The sequence below is a fragment of the Lycium barbarum genome, chromosome 12 (genome assembly GCF_019175385.1).
Source record: "Lycium barbarum isolate Lr01 chromosome 12, ASM1917538v2, whole genome shotgun sequence".
NCBI classification, from domain to species: Eukaryota; Viridiplantae; Streptophyta; class Magnoliopsida; order Solanales; family Solanaceae; genus Lycium; species Lycium barbarum.
Window position 1 is genome coordinate 81,584,658 of NC_083348.1, and position 23,538 is coordinate 81,608,195.

The window sequence follows — 23,538 nt, forward strand, 5'->3', positions numbered from 1 at the left end:
ATAAAAATAGCCTAGATATTCTTTAAAATGAAATCTTCATCCACTTCATCTTCAATCTCCACATTAATTCCTTTCCACCCTCGACTAATATTTGCATTAATTTTTATGTATATATTTCAAAGAAGAAGAAGGGTAAAAAGTATAAAAGCAATGAAAAAAATGAATAAAGTTACTTGAACATAGTGCTATGAAATCTCTATCCAACCATTTTCAGACATAATCATCTACAAAAATTATTTATGACATGTTATTTTCTATGAGAGTTATTTATATTATATATTTTAGAAAAAACAACTACAACATGAAAACATAATAACATAAAGTACAAATATCATTACACCAATAATAAAAATCATAATCTATAGCAAAAACACTTTTAAAATAACAAAAATCAAAGTTAACGCCCGGGGCGCACACTTTTGCGCTCGGGAATGTGGAGGGGGCGGAGGGGATCGTGGGTGAGGTGGAGGGGGAGATGGTGCATAAGGTGGTGGAGGGAATGGTTGAGGAGGTGGTGGAAAGTCTGGAGACGGATAAGGAAATGGCGTAGAAGGTGGTGGAGGGGGCGGAGGGGATGGTGGAAAAGGTGGTGGAAAGTCTGGAAACGGATAAGGAAATGGTGTGGAAGGTGGTGGAAGGGGCGGTGTGGATGGTGGAGGAGGTGGTGGAAGGTCTGGAAACGGAAAAGGAAATGGTGTGGAAGGTGGTGGAGGGGGCAGTGTGAAAGGTGGAAGAGGTGGTGGAAGGTCTGGAGAAGGAAAAGGAAATGGTGTGGAAGGTGGTGGAGGGGGCAGTGTGAAAGGTGGAAGAGGTGGTGGAAAGTCTGGAGACGGATAAGGAGATGGTGTGGAAGGTGGTGGAGGGGGCAGTGTGGATGGTGGAAGAGGTGGTGGAAAGTCTGGAAACGGATAAGGAGATGGTGCGGAAGGTGGTGGAAGGTCTGGAGACGGAAAAGGAAATGGTGTGGAAGGTGGTGGATAGTCTGGAAACGGTGTGGAAGGTGGTGGAAAGTCTGGAAACGGATAAGGAAATGGTGTGGAAGGTGGTGGAAAGTCTGGAAACGGATAAGGAAATGGTGTGGAAGGTGGTGGAAGGTCTGGAGACGAAAAAGGAAATGGTGCAGAATACAGCTCCTTCGTCGGATAAGAAGCCATGGAATTAATGCCACAAACACCATATGGCAAATCACTCTTTCTTCTTATATATCCATACCCCTCCATTCCCCATGATGTACCCCATGAATTCTTGATTATCCAGTAGTCATCATCTCCTTCAGAACCATATCCTACTATCAGTACTCCATGGCTTAAGTCATCTGGACTACTAGAGCAACTTCCATCATAGATTCCCTGCATTGTTCCCATAATACAAAAGAAACAAAGTGCACGTCATTTTGGGATTTGTGAGAGAAGGGCAAAGAATTATGTGAAGGAGTAACAGATGAGAGTACCCCTCTATATAGTTGAAAATCAGCACTCGTTGCATCGATGCCCACACTGACAGGTTGTTGAGCAACAGCACAAAGAAGGGCAGTTTCGTCCGGTTGAACATCTCGGTATCCATCAATTGTTACAACCTTATGGTTCACCTGTTGAGGAACAATGATCAAGATTTTCTTTCAAAGAAGGATATTATTTCGAAAAATGAATAGAAGACTTGATATGAAATTGATCATCATATGCCTTGGTGATATTGCATGCGTCTTGAGAGACTGTGTATGGATAATCAGATTCTGAATTGACGCCACCATTATTGATCACCCACTCAAAAGCAGGGTCCATATACCCACCATAACAGCCGGTATTGCTTGAATTATCACAATTGACAATTTGTTGGACAGAAAGGCTAATAAGTTCACCAGTAACTATTGCATTTATTCCCTCCATGGCTCCACATGCTGAAAATGCCCAGCAAGCTCCTGCAAATGTTTGGTAGAAATCAAAATAATTACTCCACTAATATAGATTTAAAGACCATAGATCATCTTAATTGTTACGAAATTGCAAAGCAGGAAGCGCCCATAGTAGCGGTACTATTGACCAGCAACTTTAGCCAAAGGAGGGTCCATTTAGACTGTAAGTTAGCTCAATTTGTAGATTGCCTATTCTGCCATTGATACTGCTCGTGTCAGGGAACATAATGCTTAAAACTGCCTAGATGTAAAACATGAACCTAATATAAGTCAATCCAACTTTGGTGTGGCTTCCAATGCTATTTATAAACCCCAACGAAGTACTGGTATACGAAGCGCTAAAAGCACCAGGACATGAAGATATATTTCTTTAAAACAAAGCAGAATTAGTTTGTTTTTAGTTTGTTTTGGTTGGATTCTGAGCAAGATTGTAGTCAAGCTTGAAGCTTAAAGAAGGTATTCAGTATCTTCATTTTCCCTTTTTGTGTTACATAATTGAAGAGAGGGAAGTTCCAATAGCACATCTTTCGGGTGGAAACTAGTTATCAATGTTCATTTTTTAAATTCTATGATCATAAGCAAATCAAATTAAAGAAACCACTGCACCCTTATGCTCTATAACCTGAGAGAGAAACAGAATAAAATCAACTGATTGCCCTTTTTATTCCTGTCAAATGAATGTTCAAATCATTCTACTAGCTGTTTATCCTTTTTTTCTATCCACATAAGGACTAAATAGAAGCACCATTTATACTTGATCCAAAATATATATATATATATATATATATATATATATATATATATATATATATATAGAAGCACCATTTATTTCTTAGTACTATGCTGTGAACTTCACAACCACCTCCAACCAATAAGCAACAAGGTAGTTACTAAACACTGTAAGAGAATTCAAGAGATAGGGGAACCCTTACAATTCAGGCCAACTGACTGGCAAACAGATAAAACAGCATCTACCTATTGGTAGCATGATCAATTTAAAAGGATAAAAGAACATAAGTTAGCTTACCACATAGGTATTGGTTCTTGACCTCAGTGACAGCCCCATGTTTCCTCCAATCCTTTGAAGGAGGAGCATCACAAGAAATTGGAGTTGGATTTGTTTCCACATTCTTCATCTGAATAATCTGTCTCTTGTTAAAGGGTATCTTTATCTTTGAAGCATGAACTTCCCTGAACTCCTCATTGCTCATATCAGCAAAATTGGTCAGACCAACCAAATGGTCTGAAGGTGACTTCCTCTTTGAGTTCTTTTCCACTATATACTCCACATTCCTTCTAAACTTCTCCAACCTCATTTCCTCCTCTTTCTCATCCTTGTAAACTTTCCCATGCTTCTGTTTCCATTCTTGGAACAGTTGGGAAACTCTTCCATCTGATATGAACTCATTTGGTCTATCTATTATTGAGAAATCACTAGAGAAACAATAAACTTGAGATGATAAAGCAGCTAAGATCAGGAAAAGGAAAAGGAGAAGATAGGTTTCTTGTTTATTTCCCATTTTCCTGTAACATTGTCCAATAAATGATTTTAATCAGGCATTTCTGTTTATATAGTAAAGGTGGCTCTCAATCAGTCTAAAGGATGATATGGAATGAACAACAGTTAGCAGTTGTTTTCAGCATGCAATAATACAATTGTTTAATGAGTCGGCGAGATGAAACCATGCTTGGACATTTGAATTTTTTAAATTGTAGTATTTTTATAAATATAAACACCTTACAAGTTGTGAAAATTATCAAAAAAATTCAATTCTTATATAATCTTACCAAATAAGTAAATCATAGTTCATAATAAAATTAATATGCTATTAGAAGGCTTTTTTAAAAATACAACATCAATTGATTAGACTTTAGTTTAATAAAAAAAAATTAACATGAATAGTAATGTAACTACTCTTTAATATAATCCTCTCACATGGTACGAACAATATATCTACCAACTTATGAGTTTTTTTACAAAATATAAATGTATGAGTTAAATTTTATATTTATATTTTTTAAAATTATGATTTCAAATCCCAAATCATATCTTTTTGAACGATTTAGAATTTCATCTCATAAGATAAAATCAAAGATAAAATTACATGTCTAAAAACTAATTTTATCTCATAATTTGAAATGAAATCGCATGTCCAAATGTCAAAGATGAGGTCGGTAGAAATAAGAGGTCGGTAGGTAAAGAAGAGGTCGGTAGAAAGAAGAGGTCGGTAGGTAAGGATATTTTAAAAGCATTTTCTGATTAATATATTACCATGAATTGGGTTACTCATAGTTAATTTCAAATATTTACTGTTTGTCCCTATTTACAGCTGGTGACTAAACTAACGACTATAATTCATTTTCACTAAGTTGTAAGTGGCATCTTTTTGTGGTGCACACTTGGAAAACCCACATTTTCACAGGTCATGAAAAAGCAGATGTGATATTCAATGATTCAATCAACTGTTTGAAACAACTCTATTCAGTTGAAGTTTGAGAAACTCTATGCGCTTAACAACACAAGTGCATCACTTAAAAGGTAATTATAATAACTCTTAACTTAAACTAGTATAAATAAATTGTAATGGTGCATGTGTTGTAGCCTTGTAGGTAAGGGTTTTAACTGGGGTTCAAAATCAATGAGCATATTTTAAATTAAGAGATATTGTGTATACAGGATTCTCCGAAAGCATGTGTTTTGTGCTACTAGATAGATCTTGCGCAATTATAAAACAAGTTTAGAGACAACAGCACGGTGAATCTGCAAAGCCATATTCTTTCTTCTTTTTGATTGACGATATAAAGTTCCTTTCGGTCTGAGAAAGAGAAAACATATCATCAGGTTTTTTTTTCTTTTTCGGTAGAAGTATGAGCAGTTTTTTCGTACTGCTTTGTTCATTTGATATGCCACGATTTTCTTATTACTACTATAGCATCTCCTAAAAACAATCTCTAATTTTTTCTAATTTAATAGCTATTTTCTTAATTTTGTTCTTAATGAATTTTTTTATAATAACATGAATATTATAAAATATTAAGATTACAAATTTGAAAAATATTCATCTTTCTCTTTGAGAGTGAGAGAGGGTGTACACTAGTGGAGAGTTGGTGAGTGCAGTGCCAGTAAATGTGGATCCATTGATTTGTGACCAACAAATAACTTCTCCCTCCGTACCCCTTTATTTGTCCCTATCCTATAAATTAAATAACTTTTTTCTTTATTTACTAAAGTGAATGAATAAAAATAGAATTTTATTTTTAATTAGACAAATAAAAAAGCACCAAAGAGTACCATCATCACGAAAATTTTTACCATGAGTGGGCACAACCAACAAAATGTTAGAAAAGTGGAAACTGTAGGTCCCACCAGTACTTTTGATACCTTTTTTCTCTTCATTTCCTTTCCCATCATTTTTTTTCTTTTTCTTTAATTGGAGTTCCTCTCAGACAAATGCGTCGTTTCTTTCCCATCTTTCTCTCTCTTTGCATGAATTTTTTTTTTCTAACTATTAAACAACTTATTAGAAATACAAGACAATCAATCAGAAATGGCACGAAATCCCCCATTCTTCGGGGGTGCCCTCAGCATCATCGAGGAACATGTACTAAGGTGTATGTGTGACCTGTTTAGATCATGAGTTGGCATAAAAGTAAGAAAACGACTTTTACAGTATCAATGATCAGTACCGGATGATCGGGATAGCGAACCAAAAGCTATGGAATTTGGGTGTGGGTCTTTTATCGAAATGGAATGACTTCTCTTTTTATCTTTTTATTTATCGTGAATGAAGGAAATCGTTACACATAGTATGCCCGATCGGCGTATTTTTTTATTTAACCACTCCCCCCCCCCTAAGGAGAAGGTAATAACATGGAAGGAACAATAATAGATTTACTATTTTGTTATGCTCATTAGTTGTATTATGGAATTTATGGCACAAAAATTGTAAAACTAAATACTTTTTGTTCACTTTCCACTTCTAGAAAAAAATAAATCTATCCACGTACTCCCTGCCTTCAACTCTTGTAATAAATGGTAACATATTCTTATTTCTTTGGGAAAATAATTATTATAAGTAGTTCATTTATGTAAATACTATATTTTGTATATTGCACATTCTTGTAAGAATTTAATATAAAATTTGTCAATGTTAATATTAATAGTTCAGAAATAACGACAAGCTAAGAGTGCCAATGCTGATTTTAATAATGTAAAAATTACCTACAAGCGAATAGTGGAATTACATGATAATCAATCACTATAACAACCATTCGTTTGTGTTTCATTTTTATTCTGAACTTAGTTTATATTTTTAGTCTTACTTTTAAGATCATCTTCCTTGAATTTTATGTCTTGCCTAAATGGAGAGTTGACTAGCATAGGAATTTAGAAAATACAATCAATTTTCGCTATAAAAAAATTGTTCAGCCGGATTTTTATTGTCTTATATAACGATTGGTTGTTATAGGACCCGTTTGGCTTAGCTTAAAAAAAACAGCTTATAATCTGAAAATGGCTTATAAGCTCAAAAAAATAAGTTGGGCTACTCCAACTTATTTTTTTGGGCGCAGCTTATAAGCTGAAAATAATTTATAAGTCAAAAAAAAAGTGGAGCTACCCCAACTTATTTTTTTGGACTTATTTTAAGCAAAAATGATTTATAAACCGTCCAGCCAAACACTAAAAAAAACTTAAAACAACTTATAAGTTATTTTCAGCAACTTATAAGCCAATCCAAACGGGCTCATATACCTATAATAGCATTTAATCAGTTGTTTAACTGTTATACACAAATAGTTTTAGCAAAAACTCATATATTTTTTTCAATTTGTTGATGTATAAAAGATAATAAAATTATTTAATTTTAAAATATCAAATGATATTCATATACATTTCTTATAACATTAAACTTTTGTAATGTTTAAATTATCATAAAAAAACAAAGGTTAATTTAAACTTTGGTAATGTTTAAATCGTCCCAGTAGACGTTGATTGTAAAATAACTATGCAAAATAACAGTGGGGAGGACAGAGAAATAACTGTGAGAGGAAAAATAAATTAGAAAGGGTGAACAAAGGTGATCAACGGAATTTTAAAGAAGAAGAATAAAAGGTATGAAAAGCAAAGTTAGTGGTGGGACCTACTCATTCCACTTGTCTACCAAAGGGTGAGCCTCACCTACCTTTTGTTTGTTGTGCCTTCCTTACCCATGGTAAAAAATTTCCATGAGATATTTCAGTGCTTAGAGTCAGAATGTGAGTCTTGATGAGCCAAAGGAACTTGATTAGTTGATGGTGGGATCTTTTTCACCTAGTCTAATTTTTCCTTTTTCTGTTGTTCTATTTATTTTTTTTATTTTTACTTGGCCGTTATAATAATAATATATTTTCTATTTTACTTTTTTATTTTAACCAATCAAGAGAGATTATTCTTTAATATTACCTTATCACTAAGTAATTACAAACCGTAGTAAGCAAAATCACCTAATAAAGGCGTGTAATAATTAACTTCCACTAGCTTTAAGGACCAAAATCACATATTTCGCTTAATTCAATATTAAATGTGCTAAGTTAACTAATCCATTTGTTTCTCCCTTCCTCTCCTCTTACCAAACTGAGGGGCAAAGGATCAAGTCTTACAAATTTGCTGCTTAATTCATATACCCCTTGAAATGACATTTTTTTATGTTTGCCGTCGAATTTCATAGCCTTATTAGCTTCTCTTAAGTAATAATGTTGGAAAATCATGATAGTCTCGTATTAATTGACTACCTGAATTTTTATTTTATCAGTGATAAATGTAGTTCCTCATCTTGTAATATCTTTCTTATTCATCTTTAGATTGCACAAGCTGGGATTATAAGAATTCAATATGTCAATGCATACAATAAAGAGAACTGAAATTTCTGTAAAAGTAAGCCCACCATTGTGGAAATCGCGGATCAAAAGATTCTCAAATTTTAAAAGATCTTTGATCACATCAGACCCTCCCAAAAAAACTGTATCACATGGACAAAACTAATTATTACTTGTATCGGTAAATCATTCAGTTTGTTTACCCCGAATTCGAATAATCAATTTAATTTGTGAATGGGTATAAGATATGTGGCTTTAGTCTTGATCCACTTGATGAGAGAAAGGTATAGACGTGGATATAATAAGATGAGAGCAATGATAATCGGTGATTTACGATTTGTTTGTATGCTCTCTAATGCATGAATGTTACCCAATTGTAATAATGCTAGAAATAAATGCAATAGATATGACCGAACGCAGACGATTGAGAGAGAGAGATTTTGTATATATGTATTGCTATTACAAAGTATTCTTGAGGTGTGTTTATTCCAACCCCCCCAAAGGAGAGGGATGGGCTCTATTTATAATGTTGCCTTCATGGGCTTCATACAATACTAATCATTAAAAAATAAGAGAAAGGACGACTCTGAGCGGATTTAGTGGGATTAGGTTGGCCATACGGCCTGACACACGCATGGTTGGTGGTTGACCATGGCAGGACGCTACTGACGCGTGGCTCGTGTGCAACGGTTGTACCGGACCAACGGCACGGATACTCGGGGTAACGACCTCGACCAACTCGGTGATGAAGGAACCGGACCAAATGGTCCTCCCGATCAGCTCCGGACAGGCGTTCCTCCGGTTCAGGATGAAAGTCTTCACGTATGTTCTTGCCCTTTCTTCCTTCGGTCTCTCGTTTCACCGGTTTAACTTACATCTGGTTTTTACCGTATACAGATAGTCCCTACACTTCTCGGATCACCAATCTTTCGGAGTAACGAGAAGTGGATGAATCACGAAACCGGTGACTCCAATGGCCCGTTATTATCTCCTCATTTTGGCGGGAACGGTTGCATCACATTCCCCCTTTATCGACCACGTGTCCTATCCCGAATGGCCGGTCCTGACAACCGCCGCATGCACGTCGTTTCAAGTCATTCCACATTAATTACGGGACATGTGGCGCTCCCCGATTGGCTGGGGAATCGTCACCGTCACAGCCCCAGACCTATATAAGGCTCTTTTCCTCTTCATTCCAACACTTTCACGGTCCATCTTCTCTTCATCTTTCACACTTTACTGCACTTCTTCATCTTCATCATACACTGTTATCTTCATAGCAAATCTGTTGTTGATCCATTGCCTTATATTACGTGAAAAAAGAATCAACTTTGTCACCGTTTCTGCTAACTATTCTTGCTCGAGTGTTGTTGCTTTGTACTTTGTCATCCCTCCAATCATCAGTTCCTTCATTCTTCTTGAACTCTTCTTCTGAATCCTCATCCTTTCATATTTTCGAAATGTCTGAAACCACCTCTCATGAAATTCCCTCGGTTTCATCCCCAGGAACCGAGGTTGCATCCCCAGCCAGATCGAAGAGCACCTTCGAACCTGCGGCCTCGGACATTATCCCGGCCAGACCCAACTTCAACAAAGATCTTGAGGTCGAAAAGCCTTCTTCGGTGTCAGACAGGGGATTCGATGTGAGGCGATACCCCGGTATGGGTTTTTGCTCCCGGACCAGACGAATCAATTACCGACCACCGGGAAGGTTTCCTGTACGTGTACACTTACCCTTTATCTCTCAAGCTCGACCCCCCGGTTGATCCGATCATCCTGGACATGTGCCGGACCTACGGCGTGACCCTGGCACAGATTGGTCCAATCGTTTGGAGGGTCATAGCATGCCTTCGGTTGTTGGCCAACAATGCCGAGAAGGAGTTCACGTTGGCTCACCTGATACGTTTATACTCCCCGAGGATTTTCCGAGGTGGCGTAATAAAACTTGCCAAGCGCAACCGGAATTCATTTTTCTCAAAAATGGACGAAGACAGAGACCGGGGCTGGTTGGAGCGATATGTCCGGGTGAAGACCGATGACATCATTCCAGCTGATTACATGCCTTTTCCGGAGAAGTGGAATAACAAGCGTAAGTCCGAAACCTTGAGTAATCGCTTTAGCATGCTTTGTCAAATTTTGATTCCGCTTTCTCATTGTTTCTTCCTTACTTTTATCAGCCAACGGGTACGTTCCTCCGGCCATTCGCAATCTGAGCGAATGGGTCACATCACTCCTCTACCAGCATCCTCATGACAAACGGACATGGGCCCACCTGTCACGTGGTCGATGGGTCGCCCAGAATCACGGTAGCCCTCTACTTCTACTCGTGTTTACTGCATCTTTTACTATTCATTTCGCCCTTCGACCTTCGCTAATATCTTCGCTTTTCAGGTTTGCCTAAGGGCTCGGTAGCCCCTAGATCGGAGTCGACAGCTGAACCCACAACGTCGGCATCCGAGTTTGATGCGGCAGGTGCATCTCGTGCCCTTGCTGCAGCTACTGCCGCCAAAAGAAAAAGGTCATCGGATCGAGGGCAACAGTCGAAGAAGAAAAGGGTGAGAAGAGTTACTCGGACCTTACGGGACGAAACAGAGCCCGATATCATCGTTCGGAGAGTCGGTGCCGAACCTTCGGTAGATCCGAACCCGGAGGAGACTACTGTCGTTCCATCTCTTCCTTCCGCTGGTGAAGGACTTTTAGTTCCGGTTTCTCGCACAGGTGTGCAAGAAATTCTTTCCCCGGCTCCTCTTCAGTCGATTGACTTTGTCGACATTTCAGGTGAAACTTCTTCGGAAGATATTCCCCTGCAAAGGACAAAGAGGCCCCGGGAGACGGCTGCTGCTGAGGCTGAACAAAGGACTGGGCCGGAACGGGAGTCCAAAGCACCCGTCAACGCTCATTCGATTCCCGAGCATGAGCCTGCTGCAACGGCGGAGCCCCCGACCTTTGCCGAAGATATTGAGGCCGCTCCAAGTTCCTCTACTCCGGCTCCAAGGGTGGATGAATTTGAGGACGTGTTCGCGGGCACTCCTCCTACAACCAGCGAAGCTGCAGGGTTCGGGCATCTCCCGATCCCTCGGGCCACGAGGTCGGCTAACTGGACCACCGACTTTGGGGCCCGGGACAGCTTGGTGCGTATTTTTCCAGCCTCAAGTGTGGAGCCGAGGAGAACAAGATCGGCTACGGTCACCGTCCCTGAAGATTGTAGCTTTCTCTCTCGCCCGGTGGGCGTGGCGAGATACCTGAGGCCCCTTGTCTCGGATTCAGACAAGCGCAAGATGACCGGGGTCTCCTGGCAATGCCTTATGAACGAGGGCATGCATGCTGGCAACCGGGTAAGATATTTATCCGTTTTTGCACAGCTTCATCGAGAATTTCCATTTCGTTTTATCCAAGTTTTTAATTTGCTCTGTTTGCAAAGTGCGGTGCTTGTCAACGAAGCCTTCGTCTGTGCCCAGCAGGAGATGGACGATCTAAGGGGCCAACTGGATGCCCAGGGCTGGGAGACGGAGAAGTATCTACACCTCCTCCGGGAGAAAGAGGAGGAGTTGAACCGGGCGATTGCTGTTTTCAACCTCCGACCCGAGCTCGATGCGACAAAGGCCGAAAAATGTCAGTTGAAGAGTGAGCTGGCCGCAATGACCGAGTACAATCGGAGTCTCGAAGCTGACAAGATTGGTCTTAGCCGGGAGAATGCTCAATTTTCCTCGAGGATAGATGAGCTTGAGATTACCGTTTCTCAACTCCGGAGGGAGCTGGATTTGGTGAAGGCCAATGCTACGGGCTTGGCCGAGAGGAACCGTCTGCTCGAATCCGAGACTACCCTGTACAAAGAGCGTATGAGAACCTGAAAACTGACCTTAAGGAGACGGTCGATGCCAACGACGCTCTCAAGGCCGAGTTGGAGTCGGCCGTTCAAATGCATAATGTCGTTAGAGAGGCTCGGGATGCTCTTGAGGCAAAGCTAGCCCAGGCCGAGGCCGAATTAGATGAAGCTCTGAGAAGCGTGGAGGCCGCCGAGGCTCAGGTTACTATTATTGCTCAGCACGAGAAATGGAAATCTCGGAGGATCACTCTTGAGCAAGCCGAGCATGGCTTTTCTGATCTTTCGGCCCTTATTGCCGAGGCCAAGAGAATCGAGGGAGAGGCTAAGGATGCCCTCGGTTCTAACTCTGATGATTCTGAGCGGACGGTGTCCAAACATTCCGGCTCCAGCTATTCCGGGTAGTTTAGGGCCTGTATTTGGCTTTTATCTTTTTTTTTTTTTGCCTTTGTAGGACTTTTGTTTTTGATGTAAAAATATCCTTTGTATAAATGAAAAGTGCATCTTTCTTGTTTCTTCGTTTGAATGTTTGCTATTATTTTTGCCATAATCGCTGGTCCGTTTTAGGACAAGTCGACTCATAGTCGTTAATTCACCGTGCCCGTAGGACTTATCCGATGCTTCTTTAGAACAAGTAGGCTCGTAGTCGTTAAATCATCGTGCCCGTAGAACTTATCTGATGCTTCATAAGTTCAGACGTCTCCGAATTACGATAGGCATTTCCTTTAGGGTCGGTATTTTTTCAGCCTTGGCTAAATTTTTGACGTAGCAGTCCCCGTTTGGGGGAGTTTATCAATTTTTTGCTCAGATCATTGTGACCTTGTTGCCTTAATCGAATTTTTCAGTGATTTTTGCCCGGCTCGTTACGACCTCGTTGCCTTTGTCGAATTTCGACCACGGTACTCCGTATAGGGTATGTGAATGAGACAGTGTCGAAATACGGGGTAAAGTCCATTTAATTGAAAGAAACCCTTCGATTTTGCTATCCAAACTTTTGATAACTTTGTGTTTGTAAAATGTTTGTACATATGAGAATTTTAATTCCTTCTGCCTTTGCCGTTGCAGACATAAAATGGGACACGATTCATTATGATCGTTTGGTCCTTACATCGAAGGCTATGGCCGGGCCTTTGTTTTGCCGTAGCAAATGCTATATAGGACACGATTCATTATGATCGTTTGGTCCTTACATCGAATGCTATCATTTTCGGCCCGGTGCTACTTGTTGAGGGCGGCTTCCGGAGTGGGTGTGATAGTCCCCTAGCTCTCGATCGAGCTGCAAGATCGGGTGAGTAACACATTCTACTTGTTGCCTCATTAAAAACCTTATCGGAAAACCCATTTTGGGACAAAACCGTACTAAGGAAAAGAGTGCAACACGTGTTTTCAGGCCTAAATTCTAACTTTATCCAGTTCTCGATTCCCTGCAAGAGAGAAAAGTTAGTAGGAGAACATGAGGAGTCCATACCTTAGCAATAGTATCTTTTCAGGTGAGCCACATTCCAGTTATTGCGCAACCACTGCCCGTCCATGGACTCCAACTGGTACGACCCTTTACCCGTTATCCCGATTATCTTATACGGACCTTCCTAGTTCGGACCCAACTTTCCCTCGTTGGGATTCTTGGTGTGCAAGGTAACTTTTCGAAGCACCAAGTCCCCGACTTGGAAGTGTCGAAAATTAGCCCTTCGGTTGTAGTATCTTTCCATTCTCTGCTTCTGGGCTGCAATGCAGACTAACGCGCTTTCGCGTAGTTCATCCGTGAGGTCGAGCTTCACGGCCATGGCCTCCTCGTTTGATTCCTCGGTGGAGTACCTGAGCTGGAGAGTCGGTTCGCCAATTTTCACAGGGATAAGGGCTTCGGCCCCGTAAACCAATGAGAATGGGGTTTCCCCCGTGCTCGATTTGGATGTGGTTCTGTAAGCACACAGCACCTCCGGTAATATTTCTCTCCAGTGATGCTTTGACGCTTCAAGCCTTTTCCTCAGGTTTTGAATTATGGTTTTGTTCGTGGATTCTGCCTGTCCGTTTGCACGTGGGTGATACGGGGTTGACACAATCTTCTTGATCTTCAATCCCTCAAGAAAATTGTTGACCTTGCTGCCCACGAACTGAGGACCATTATCACAAGTTACCTCGGTGGGGATGCCGAAACGACAGATGATGTGATCCCATATAAAGTCAATGACTTCCTTTTCTCTTATTTTCTCAAAGGCCTGCGCTTCCACCCATTTAGAGAAATAATCAGTCATAAACAAAATGAAATGAGCCTTACCCGGTGCCCAGGGTAATGGACCCATGATGTGCATTCCTCACTTCATGAAAGGCCAAGGTGAGACCACCGAATGGAGCAGCTCTCCGGGCTGGTGAATCATCGGAGCATGCTTCTGACACCCGTCACATTTCCTGACAAAACTTTTCGAGTCTTCGTCTATCCGGTTCCAGTAAGAACCGGCCGTGATAATCTTTCGGACCAGAGCTTCCGCACCGGAGTGGTTGCCACAAGTTCCTTCGTGTACCTCTCTCATCACATATTCCGTTTCACCGGGGCCCGAACACTTAGCCAGGGGGCTGAGGAAGGAGCGTCGATACAATTGGTCGTCCACCAAGCAGAATCGGGCAGCCTTGGTCCGTAGTGACCGTGATTCCTTCGGGTCATTTGGGAGCTTATCATCACGCAAGTAGTCAATGTAATTGTTGCGCCAGTCCCAAGTTAAGCCCATTGTGTATATTTCGGCGTGTCCGTTTTCTGTGGCCGTGTTTGATAAGTGCACCGTTGCCCCGGGGTTGATTTACTCCCCCTCGACCGAGGATCCCAAATTTGCTAATGCATCGGCCTCGCTGTTCTGCTCCCTCGGTATGTGCTGCATGGTCCATTCTTTAAATCGATGAAGCACCACTTGGGTTTTTTTGAGGTACCTCTGCATCTGTTCGTCCTTGACTTCGAAAACGTCGTTCACCTGGTTTGCGACCAAAAGCGAATCGCCCTTTGCCTCGATTATTTCGACTCCCATACTTCGAGCCAACTCCAAATCTACAATCATAGCCTCATACTCGGCTTTATTATTAGTCAATTTAGCAGTTCTAATGGACTGTCGAATGACATCCCCGGCCGGGATCCTAAGGACAATCCCTAGTCCGGAACCTTTAAGGTTCGAGGCCCCATCCGTGTGCAGAGACCAAATGCCCATGGCCTTTCCCGAGGTCAGTAGAAGTTCTCTTTCGATCTCGAGGACCATAGCCGGAGTAAAATCTACCACAAATTCAGCTAAGATTTGGGATTTAATGGTCGTTCGAGGTTTATACTCGATATCATAACCGCTAATTTCTACAGCCCATTTTGTTAATCTACCTGACAACTCCGGTTTATGTATGATGTTTTTCAGAGGGTAAGTAGTTACACATATTGGGTGGCATTGAAAATGAGGCTTGAGCAATCTGGAAGCGCTTACCAGTGCTAATGCCAATTTTTCCAAATGGGGATAACGGGTCTCCGCATCCCCCAAAGTTCTACTTACGTAATAGATAGGGAATTACGTACCTGATTCTTCTCGGACCAAAACGCCACTTACTGCTACTTTGGAGACAGCTAGATAGAGAAAAAGCGGCTCGTCCGCCTTCAGTGTGTGCAGCAACGGGGGGCTAGACAAGTACCTCTTCAATTCTCGTAGAGCTTTTTGGCACTCCGGTGTCCAAACAAAATCGTTCTTCTTCCTAAGCAAGGAGAAAAAACGGTGACTCTTGTCCGAGGACCTCGATATGAAGCGACTCAGCGCCTCTATTCTTCCGATGAGCCTCTGTACCCCTTTTATGTTATTCACAACCTCGATATCCTCGATGGCCTTGATCTTATCTGGATTGATTTTAATTCCCCGGTTTGACACCATGAAACCCAAAAATTTACCGGACCTTACTCCGAAAGCACATTTTTTCGGGTTGAGTTTCATGTTGTACTTGCAGAGCACATCAAAGGTTTCCTGCAAATGCTTTAAATGGTCCTCTGTTTCCAGGGACTTAACAACCATATCGTTAATATAAGCTTCTATCATTTTCCCTATTTGTTTTTCGAACATTCCATTAACTAGGCGTTGGTAAGTTGCACTGGCATTTTTTAGTCCGAAAGGCATGACGTTATAACAGTAAGTCCCGTATCAGGTGATGAAGGATGTTTTCTCTTGATCCTCTGGGTGCATCCGAATTTGGTTATACCCGGAGTAAGCATCGAGAAAACTTAACATCTCATGTCCGGCCGTCGCATCGATCATTCTATTGATGTGAGGCAATGGAAAGAGTCCTTCGGGCATGCTTTGTTTAAATCCTTATAATCGACACACATTCGAATTTTATTATCTTTATTGGGCGCTACTACCACGTTAGCAAGCCAATCCGGGTATTTCACCTCCCGGATAGAACCTATTTTTAAAAGCTTTGTTACCTCGTCTTTTACAAAGGCGTGTTTTGCCTCCGCCATGGGCCTTTTTTTTTGCTTCACCGGGGGAAACTTCCCGTCCAAGCTGAGCTTGTGAGTTGCTATTTCCGGTGATATACCTGTCATATCTATGTGCGACCATGCAAAGCAATCGGCGTTAGCTCGAAGAAACTCAATTAACTTACTCCTGAGCTCCGGGGTAAGCCCCGTGCCCAGGTATACCTTTCTATCCGATAGGTACTCGAACAGGATGATCTGCTCCAGCTCCTCTACGGTTTACTTGGTTGCATCCGAGTCATCCGGCATGACGAATGATCTGGGTACCTTGAAATCATCATCTTCATGCACTAGATCTGACCCGGTGTACTTTGATTGCTATTGGGCGCCGCATCCTCCGGTTACATCCTTTTCCTCCTTAGCCTGTTCCTTGGGTCGAGGTGCTGCTTCCTCTACCGCGAACATTTCCCTTGCTGCGGGCTGCTTACCTCGGATGGTTTTCACCCCTTCCGGGGTGGGGAATTTCAGCAACTGATGCAGTGTTGAGGGCACCGCCCTCATGCTATGTATCCAAGGTCTGCCCAATAAGGCATTATATTTCATGTCCCCTTCGATCACATAGAACATCATTTGTTGAATGGTGCCATCGACGTTCACGGGCAATGAGATCTCCCCCTTCGTGGTTTCGCTCGCCATATTGAACCCGCTGAGTACCCGGGCCACCGGTACGATCTGATCGAGCAGCCCTAGCTGTTCGACCACTCTCCATCGGATGATGTTGGCCGAGCTACCTAGGTCAACCAAAATACGTTTAACCTTAGTTTTAAAGATAAGTACAGGAATTACCAATGCATCATTATGCGGTTGAATGATGCCCTCTGCATCTTCGTCGTTGAAGAAAACCCCGGTTGAGTGATATCGTATGCGCTTTTCATGAGCAATAGAAACCTTTGTCCGTTTCATTATCGGCCCCCGAGGGGCGTCAATACCCCCAACTATCATGTTGATTGTATGTTGGGGTTCGACCGGCTCGGCCCTTCGATGAGCTTCCCTTTCCTTGTAATGACTTTTGGCTCGCTCACTCAGCAGATCTCGGAGATGACCGTTCTTCAATAACCGGGCTACCTCTTCTCTCAACTGGCGACAATCCTCGGTTCTATGGCCATGGGTTCCGTGATATTCACACTCCATGCTCGGATCCCATTGGCCCGGATCTGACCTTAGAGGTTTCGGCCATCTTACATCCGGGACGCGGCCGATGGCCGAGACGAGGCCTGAAGTACTAACGTTGAAGTTGTACTCCGAAATCTTTGGCGGACCCTTATTACCGGCCGAACTTCCGGCATCGCTCCTGAACGAGAGCCCTCGGCTGTTTGACGGGCGCTCACCCCGCTTGCTACCCCGACCTGAGAAACGGCTTGGGCTCTCCCTTGACTTTTCCTACCTAAAATTTTGTCTCTCTGAATGGGAGTATGGCCGGTACCTTTCTTTCGATGATTCGGCCTTTGTGTCGTAACCCTTCCTTGGTTTCTCAAAACTTCTATCCATTTTTACCGGGACCGGGGGGAGCTCGAACTGATCATCCTCTACCCGAATCTTCGATTCATACTGATTATGGACATCGGCCCATGTCACAGCCTTGTATTTCAGCAAATTTTTCTTCAATTTGAACGAAGCAGTTGAACTTAGAACATTGAGCCCCTTTGTGAAAGCTTGCGTAGCCCATTCCTCTGGAACCGGGGGGAGTTCCATCCATTCCCTTTGGAACCGGTTGACGAACTCACGCAGTAACTCATCGTCCCTTTGGGTTATTCGAAAGATATCGACCTTGCGGGCCTGTACTTTTTTGACACCGGCATGAGCCTTCACGAAAGCATCGGCGAGCATTTCGAAAGAACTGATCGAATGCTCGGGCAGGTGGTCGTACCACGTCAACGCTCCTTTGACAGGGTCTCCCCAAATTTTTTCAACAACACTGACTCGATCTCATCTTCCTCCATATCATTGCCTTTTATGGCACAAGTGTATGAGGTCACGTGCTCGTGTGGGTCCGTTGTGCCATCATATTTCTGTATATCGGGCATTTTGAACCTCTTTGGGATCAGCTTCGGGGCTGCGCTCGGAGGAAAAGGCCTTTGGATGTATCTTTTCGAATTCGGCCCCTTCAGTAAAGGCAGAGCCCCCGAGATCTGATCCACCCGAGAATTGTATGTCTCGACCCTCTTTTCGGTTGAGTCCACCCGTTTTTCCAAAGTTTCGAGCATCTTTAGAACCTCGGTAGAAGAACCGGTTCCGGAGCCATTTCTCTTAACCATTCATGCCTCATTTATTCCGGTTTCGGCAACACCCTTTGTCTTCTCTGGCTCTGCTTCATCTTTTCTGTTCTGCAACCGGGCAATCGCGATTCCTTGCTCAGCGATTGCCGCTCTTCGTTCCTGTAACATTTCAAAAATTAAGCGTAAGTTAACATTGTCGTTTGGTGCATCCGGTTCTCTCCGGCCCTGGGTCCGGGACAATGTAACGGAATTGTGAGTATTTAGAGGATCAGTGGTCGGTAGGGCGGCATTCTCCTGGTTCACGGTATTTTGCCGGTTGAGGCCCTCCTTTGAATCGACGAGGTTCGGGTCAGCGGGATTTGGCAATCCCCGTAGTCCGCTGCCTTTATTTTTTGCTACAATCTCGGTGTTGTTGACATGGCCAGATTGCTCGATGTCAGCCATTTAGTCCGTTTTTGCGGAGACGGAGGAGATGTTTTTTATTTTGATGAATATGATGGAAATCAAGACCAAAGACCACTATTATCCTAGCCCCACGGTGGGCGCCAAACTGTTTACCCCAAATTCGGATAATCAATTTAATTTGTGAACGGGTATAAGATATGTGGCTTTAGTTTTGATCCACTTGATGGGAGAAAGGTATAGACGTGGATATAATAAAATGAGAGCAATGATAATCGGTGATTTACGATTTGTTTGTATGCTCTCTAATGCATGAATGTTACCCAATCGTAATAATTCTAGAAATAAATGCAATAGATATGACCAAACGCAGACGATTGAGAGAGAAAGATTTTGTATATATGTATTGCTATTACAAAGTGTTCTTGAGGTGTGTTTCTTCCAACCCCCCCCCCCTCCCCCCCCAAGGAGAGGGATGGGATCTATTTATAATGTTGCCTTCATGGGCTTCATACAATACTACAACAACAACCACCCAGTGAAATCCCACAACATGGGGTCTGGGGAGGGTAGAGTGTACGCAGACCTTACTCCTACCAAGGTAGGACGGCTGTTTCCGAAAGACCCTTGGCTCAATAAAAACATAAAAAAGAGGTCAGATAAGGCTAAGAGATTCAAAGCAATATGGAAATAAAGTAACGCAAGCTATACAGATAACATAGAATAATCAAAGCACAGGAAATAACAGATAATATCATAAATCAGAGCGCAAGAAATTATACTACGATAATGCGACTACTAATAAGACAGGATAATAAGACTATCTACTAGCCTTAGACCCTAATCTGGGTCCTCCAAACCCTCCTATCTAAGGTCATGTCCTCGGTAAACTGTAACTGTGTCATGTCATGTCTAATGACCTCTCCCCAATACTTCTTCGGCCTACTCCTACCTCGTCTGAAACCATCCATGGCCAACCTCTCACACTTCCGCACTGGGGCATCTGTGTCTCTCCTCTTCACATGCCCAAACCATCTCAATCTCGCTTCTCGCATCTTGTCTTCCACCGAAGCCACTCCCACCTTGTCCCGAATATCCTCATTCCTAATCCTGTCACTCCTGGTGTGGCCACACATCCATCTCAACATTCTCATCTCGGCAACTTTCATCTTTTGAACGTGAGAGATCTTAACTGGCCAACACTCCGCCCCATACAACATAGTCAGACTAACCACCATTTTGTAGAACTTGCCCTTAAGTTGTGGTGGCACCTTCTTGTCACATAGCACTCCGGAAGCAAGCCTCCATTTCATCCACCCTGCCCCAATACGATGTGTGACATCATCGTCAATCTCCCCGCTGCCTTGCATAATAGACCCAAGATACTTGAAACTACTTTTCTTCTGGATGGCCTGGGTACCAAGCCTCACTTCCAAGCCAGCCTCCTGAGGTGCTTCACTAAACTTACACTCTAAGTACTCTGTCTTGGTCCTACTCAGCTTAAACCCTTTAGACTCCAGAGTTTGTCTCCAACCCTCCATCTTAGCGTTAACTCCGCTACGAGTCTCGTCGATCAGGACTATGTCATCCGTGAAAAGCATACACCATGGCACCTCACCTTGAATTTGCCGCGTCAATCCATCCATCACCAAGGCAAATAAAAACGGACTAAGAGCTGATCCTTGATGCAACCCCATCACAACTGGAAAGTGCTCTGAGTCTCCTCTTACTGTCCTTACCCTGGTTTTGGCTCCCTCATACATGTCCTTGATCACCCTAATGTACGCCACAGGTACACCTTTAGCCTCCAAGCATCTCCATAGGATCTCTCTTGGAACTTTATCGTAAGCCTTTTCTAGGTCGATGAATACCATGTGTAAGTCCCTCTTCCTCTCCCTATACTGCTCCACTAGCCTCCTCACAAGATGGATGGATTCTGTAGCTAAGCGTCCCAGCATGAATCCAAACTGGTTCTCTGAAATTGTCACGACCCGACTAGGGGGCCGCGACGATCACCCGGTGCTAACCCACCCGGGCACCCCCTTAACTTACACTTATGCTTACATTTAGGTGAGCCACATAATTAGACATACATTTCCTTTCATTCATCAAATTAGTCCCATTTGGACAATCAATACCTTTATCATCATAGGCATATATGCCACATCAATGTACATGGGCTAACGTGGCCGACAAAATGATATACAAAATATGGGCCAACAAGGCCGGACATATCTAACCATATACACGTGACTACGAGCCTCTAAGAAGAGTATAACATATCACATGAGTGGGACAGGACCCCGCTATGCCCATAATTATATACACAAAAGAATTAGTACCCAAAAGTTATGGCTCCGAAGGAAATGGAGCTCTGCTATGTAATCTCTAAATAAGCAGCTATGGATCAAGTCTGTCTCCCTGTGCACCTGCGAGCATGACGCAGCATCCATAAACAAAAGGACGTTAGTACGAAGAATGTACTGAGTATGTAAATCATGATCAACATCGATATAGAAGCATAATAGCAACATAAGGAATAGCATAGTATGGGAGATAATAATATTGTCGTCATATGCACTTACTTGCCTTTCATAGGGACTTCCCATTTCTAATATGTATTTGTGTACATGCTCTTGTTCACGTTCATATACATAGTCTTATCACATTCATATTCATATCATATACATAGTCATTTCATATACATAGCATTTACATAACATACCCGACCCCGTAGGATCAGTGTTTCATACATACTTGGCCAACCAAGGCTCAAGGTTACTCATACCTGGCCCTACCAAGGCGTCAGGGTTATCCGTACCATCTGCAGAGGTGTGTGCGCGTTTCGTAATCATATACATATATATATATACATATACTCTTCCCGGCATTATAAGCTCAGGGTTTCATCATAGCCTTTCATAGGCACACATAAGTATAATAGCCCGTAAGCACCTTTAGCATCATTATTATTATCATCATCATTTCTATCACTATCACTATAATCGTCGTTGTCATTATATCTATCTTATGTCCTTACTCGTCATATGAGGAACGTAGTGCAATCATAATACATATCTAGGATCGTGAGCTTACAAGCTCGGAAGATCAATCATTTGAAGACAACATACTCGTATAGAGGATTTTAGAAATTTGGCAAAAGAACCATGCCTTATGAAAGAAGGGTTAGCCTTACATACCTTTCCGTCGCACTATTCTACCCTTGCGCGTTCCCCTCCAACGTTAGCGTTTCTACCTTCATTAAAGTCATACTATCATTAGCATCGATAATTAGCACACATGGTTAAAGCTAGGGAAAATCGGACAACTTTTCCTTTATTTATACAACATTCCTCCTCATCGTAATTCAACTCCCAAATGTCAACAATACATTCATAATATCATAACAATGGCCTTTAGTCATTCACATTATCCCCATTCCTTAATTTACTTTCATTTGCCCATACATATGGCTATAACACATGATTTCGTCCGTTCATATGCAATGTTTATTTCATGGTCATTCGACGTCATTTATACCCCATTTATGTCACAACACAACAACAATCATGATTCAATTCAAACTATTTCTCAAAATGTCACTATTCATCATTCATGACCCATTTTACCATATTTTCTACAATTCATGTATTTTAACTCTCCAATACCTGAAACATCATATAAATATCATGAATCTTACCTTAGATGTTGTAGGAACAAGCTTTAGTTGATAACACTCCACCTTGAGCAAAACCCTAGTTTATCTCCATTTGGATTTCTTGACCTTGGATGATCTTTGATGGTTTTCTTACTCTTGATTCACTTGTTTTATGTTGTTGATCACTAAATATCTTTGAACTCTTGTGAAATAAATGTAGAGAGATGTTTTAGAGAGAAGGGGTGTGATGTAGAAGTGAAATAAAATAAGCCTTGGTCCCCTTATTTAATGACTTGAAAATCTGATTTGAAGTGCACAGTGGTTGTAAACATGATTTACGGACCGTATTCCAATTTACGAACCGTCCTTCGTGGTCTTCTTTAACCATTTCAGAACCAGAAATTCAGGCTGCAGCATGGTGATTTACGACCATGGTTTACGGGCCGTATATCACTTTACGGTCCATATTCCAGGTCGTATTTAACCATTTCATCAACTGGCAGAAAGTTGAAGTTTTGAATGCCAATTTACGACATGCCAGTTTACGAACCGTATACCATTTTACGGTCCGTATTACATTTTACGACCAACTGGCCAGATTGACAATCTGCAACTTTTCTCATTCCTTAGACTTTGCATTCTAATCATCCACATCCATTTATATGCATTACTCACCTCATACCTTGCCTTATCTTAGCCAACTTTCTCGTCTTACATTGGATGCCTTTGAAATCTCGCCTAAGGTCATCCAAGCGTCATTTCTTACTCAAGGAACATCATACACTCGTACTCATCGCTAGTTCATTCACTTGCGTACCAACGGAATATTTTTCCGAGGTGTAACAGAAATAGACACGCCTTTCCTCACCCTCATCTCCACCACCCTTTCCCACACTTTCATAGTATGGCTTAGCAGCTTGATACCTCTATAATTGTTGCAACTCTGGATATTTCCCTTGTTCTTGTATAGAGGGACCATTACACTCAACCTCCATTCTTCAGCCATCATTGTCGTCTTAAAGATGACATTAAACAACCTAGTCAGCCACTCCAAACCTGTCGGGCCCGCGCTCTTCCAAAATTCCCCAAGAATCTCGCCAGGTCCGGTCGCTCTTCCCCTGCGCATCCTACGAACAACACCCTTAACCTCCTCAACCTTAATACTCCTGCAATATCCAAAATCGT

The 23,538-nt window shown here is 42.1% G+C and overlaps 1 protein-coding gene across 3 annotated transcripts; it reads right to left on the bottom strand.

The window, feature by feature from the left end:
• Positions 1-295: 295 nt before the first annotated feature.
• On the bottom strand, positions 296-3,508 carry LOC132622481 (cysteine protease XCP2-like). Of its 3 annotated transcripts, none has more exons than XM_060337098.1 (5): positions 2,940-3,508; positions 1,683-1,918; positions 1,451-1,588; positions 1,001-1,349; positions 296-970 (listed from the first exon to the last, which is right to left on the bottom strand). In XM_060337098.1, the coding sequence occupies exons 1-5, from the start codon at positions 3,430-3,432 to the stop codon at positions 360-362; spliced, it is 1,827 nt and encodes a 608-aa protein (XP_060193081.1). In that variant the 5' UTR covers positions 3,433-3,508; the 3' UTR covers positions 296-359. The 3 variants fall into 3 exon arrangements, with proteins under 3 accessions (XP_060193081.1, XP_060193082.1, XP_060193080.1); XM_060337099.1 differs by having other exon boundaries at positions 296-694; positions 812-1,349; XM_060337097.1 differs by having other exon boundaries at positions 296-1,349; positions 2,940-3,506.
• Positions 3,509-23,538: the final 20,030 nt, after the last annotated feature.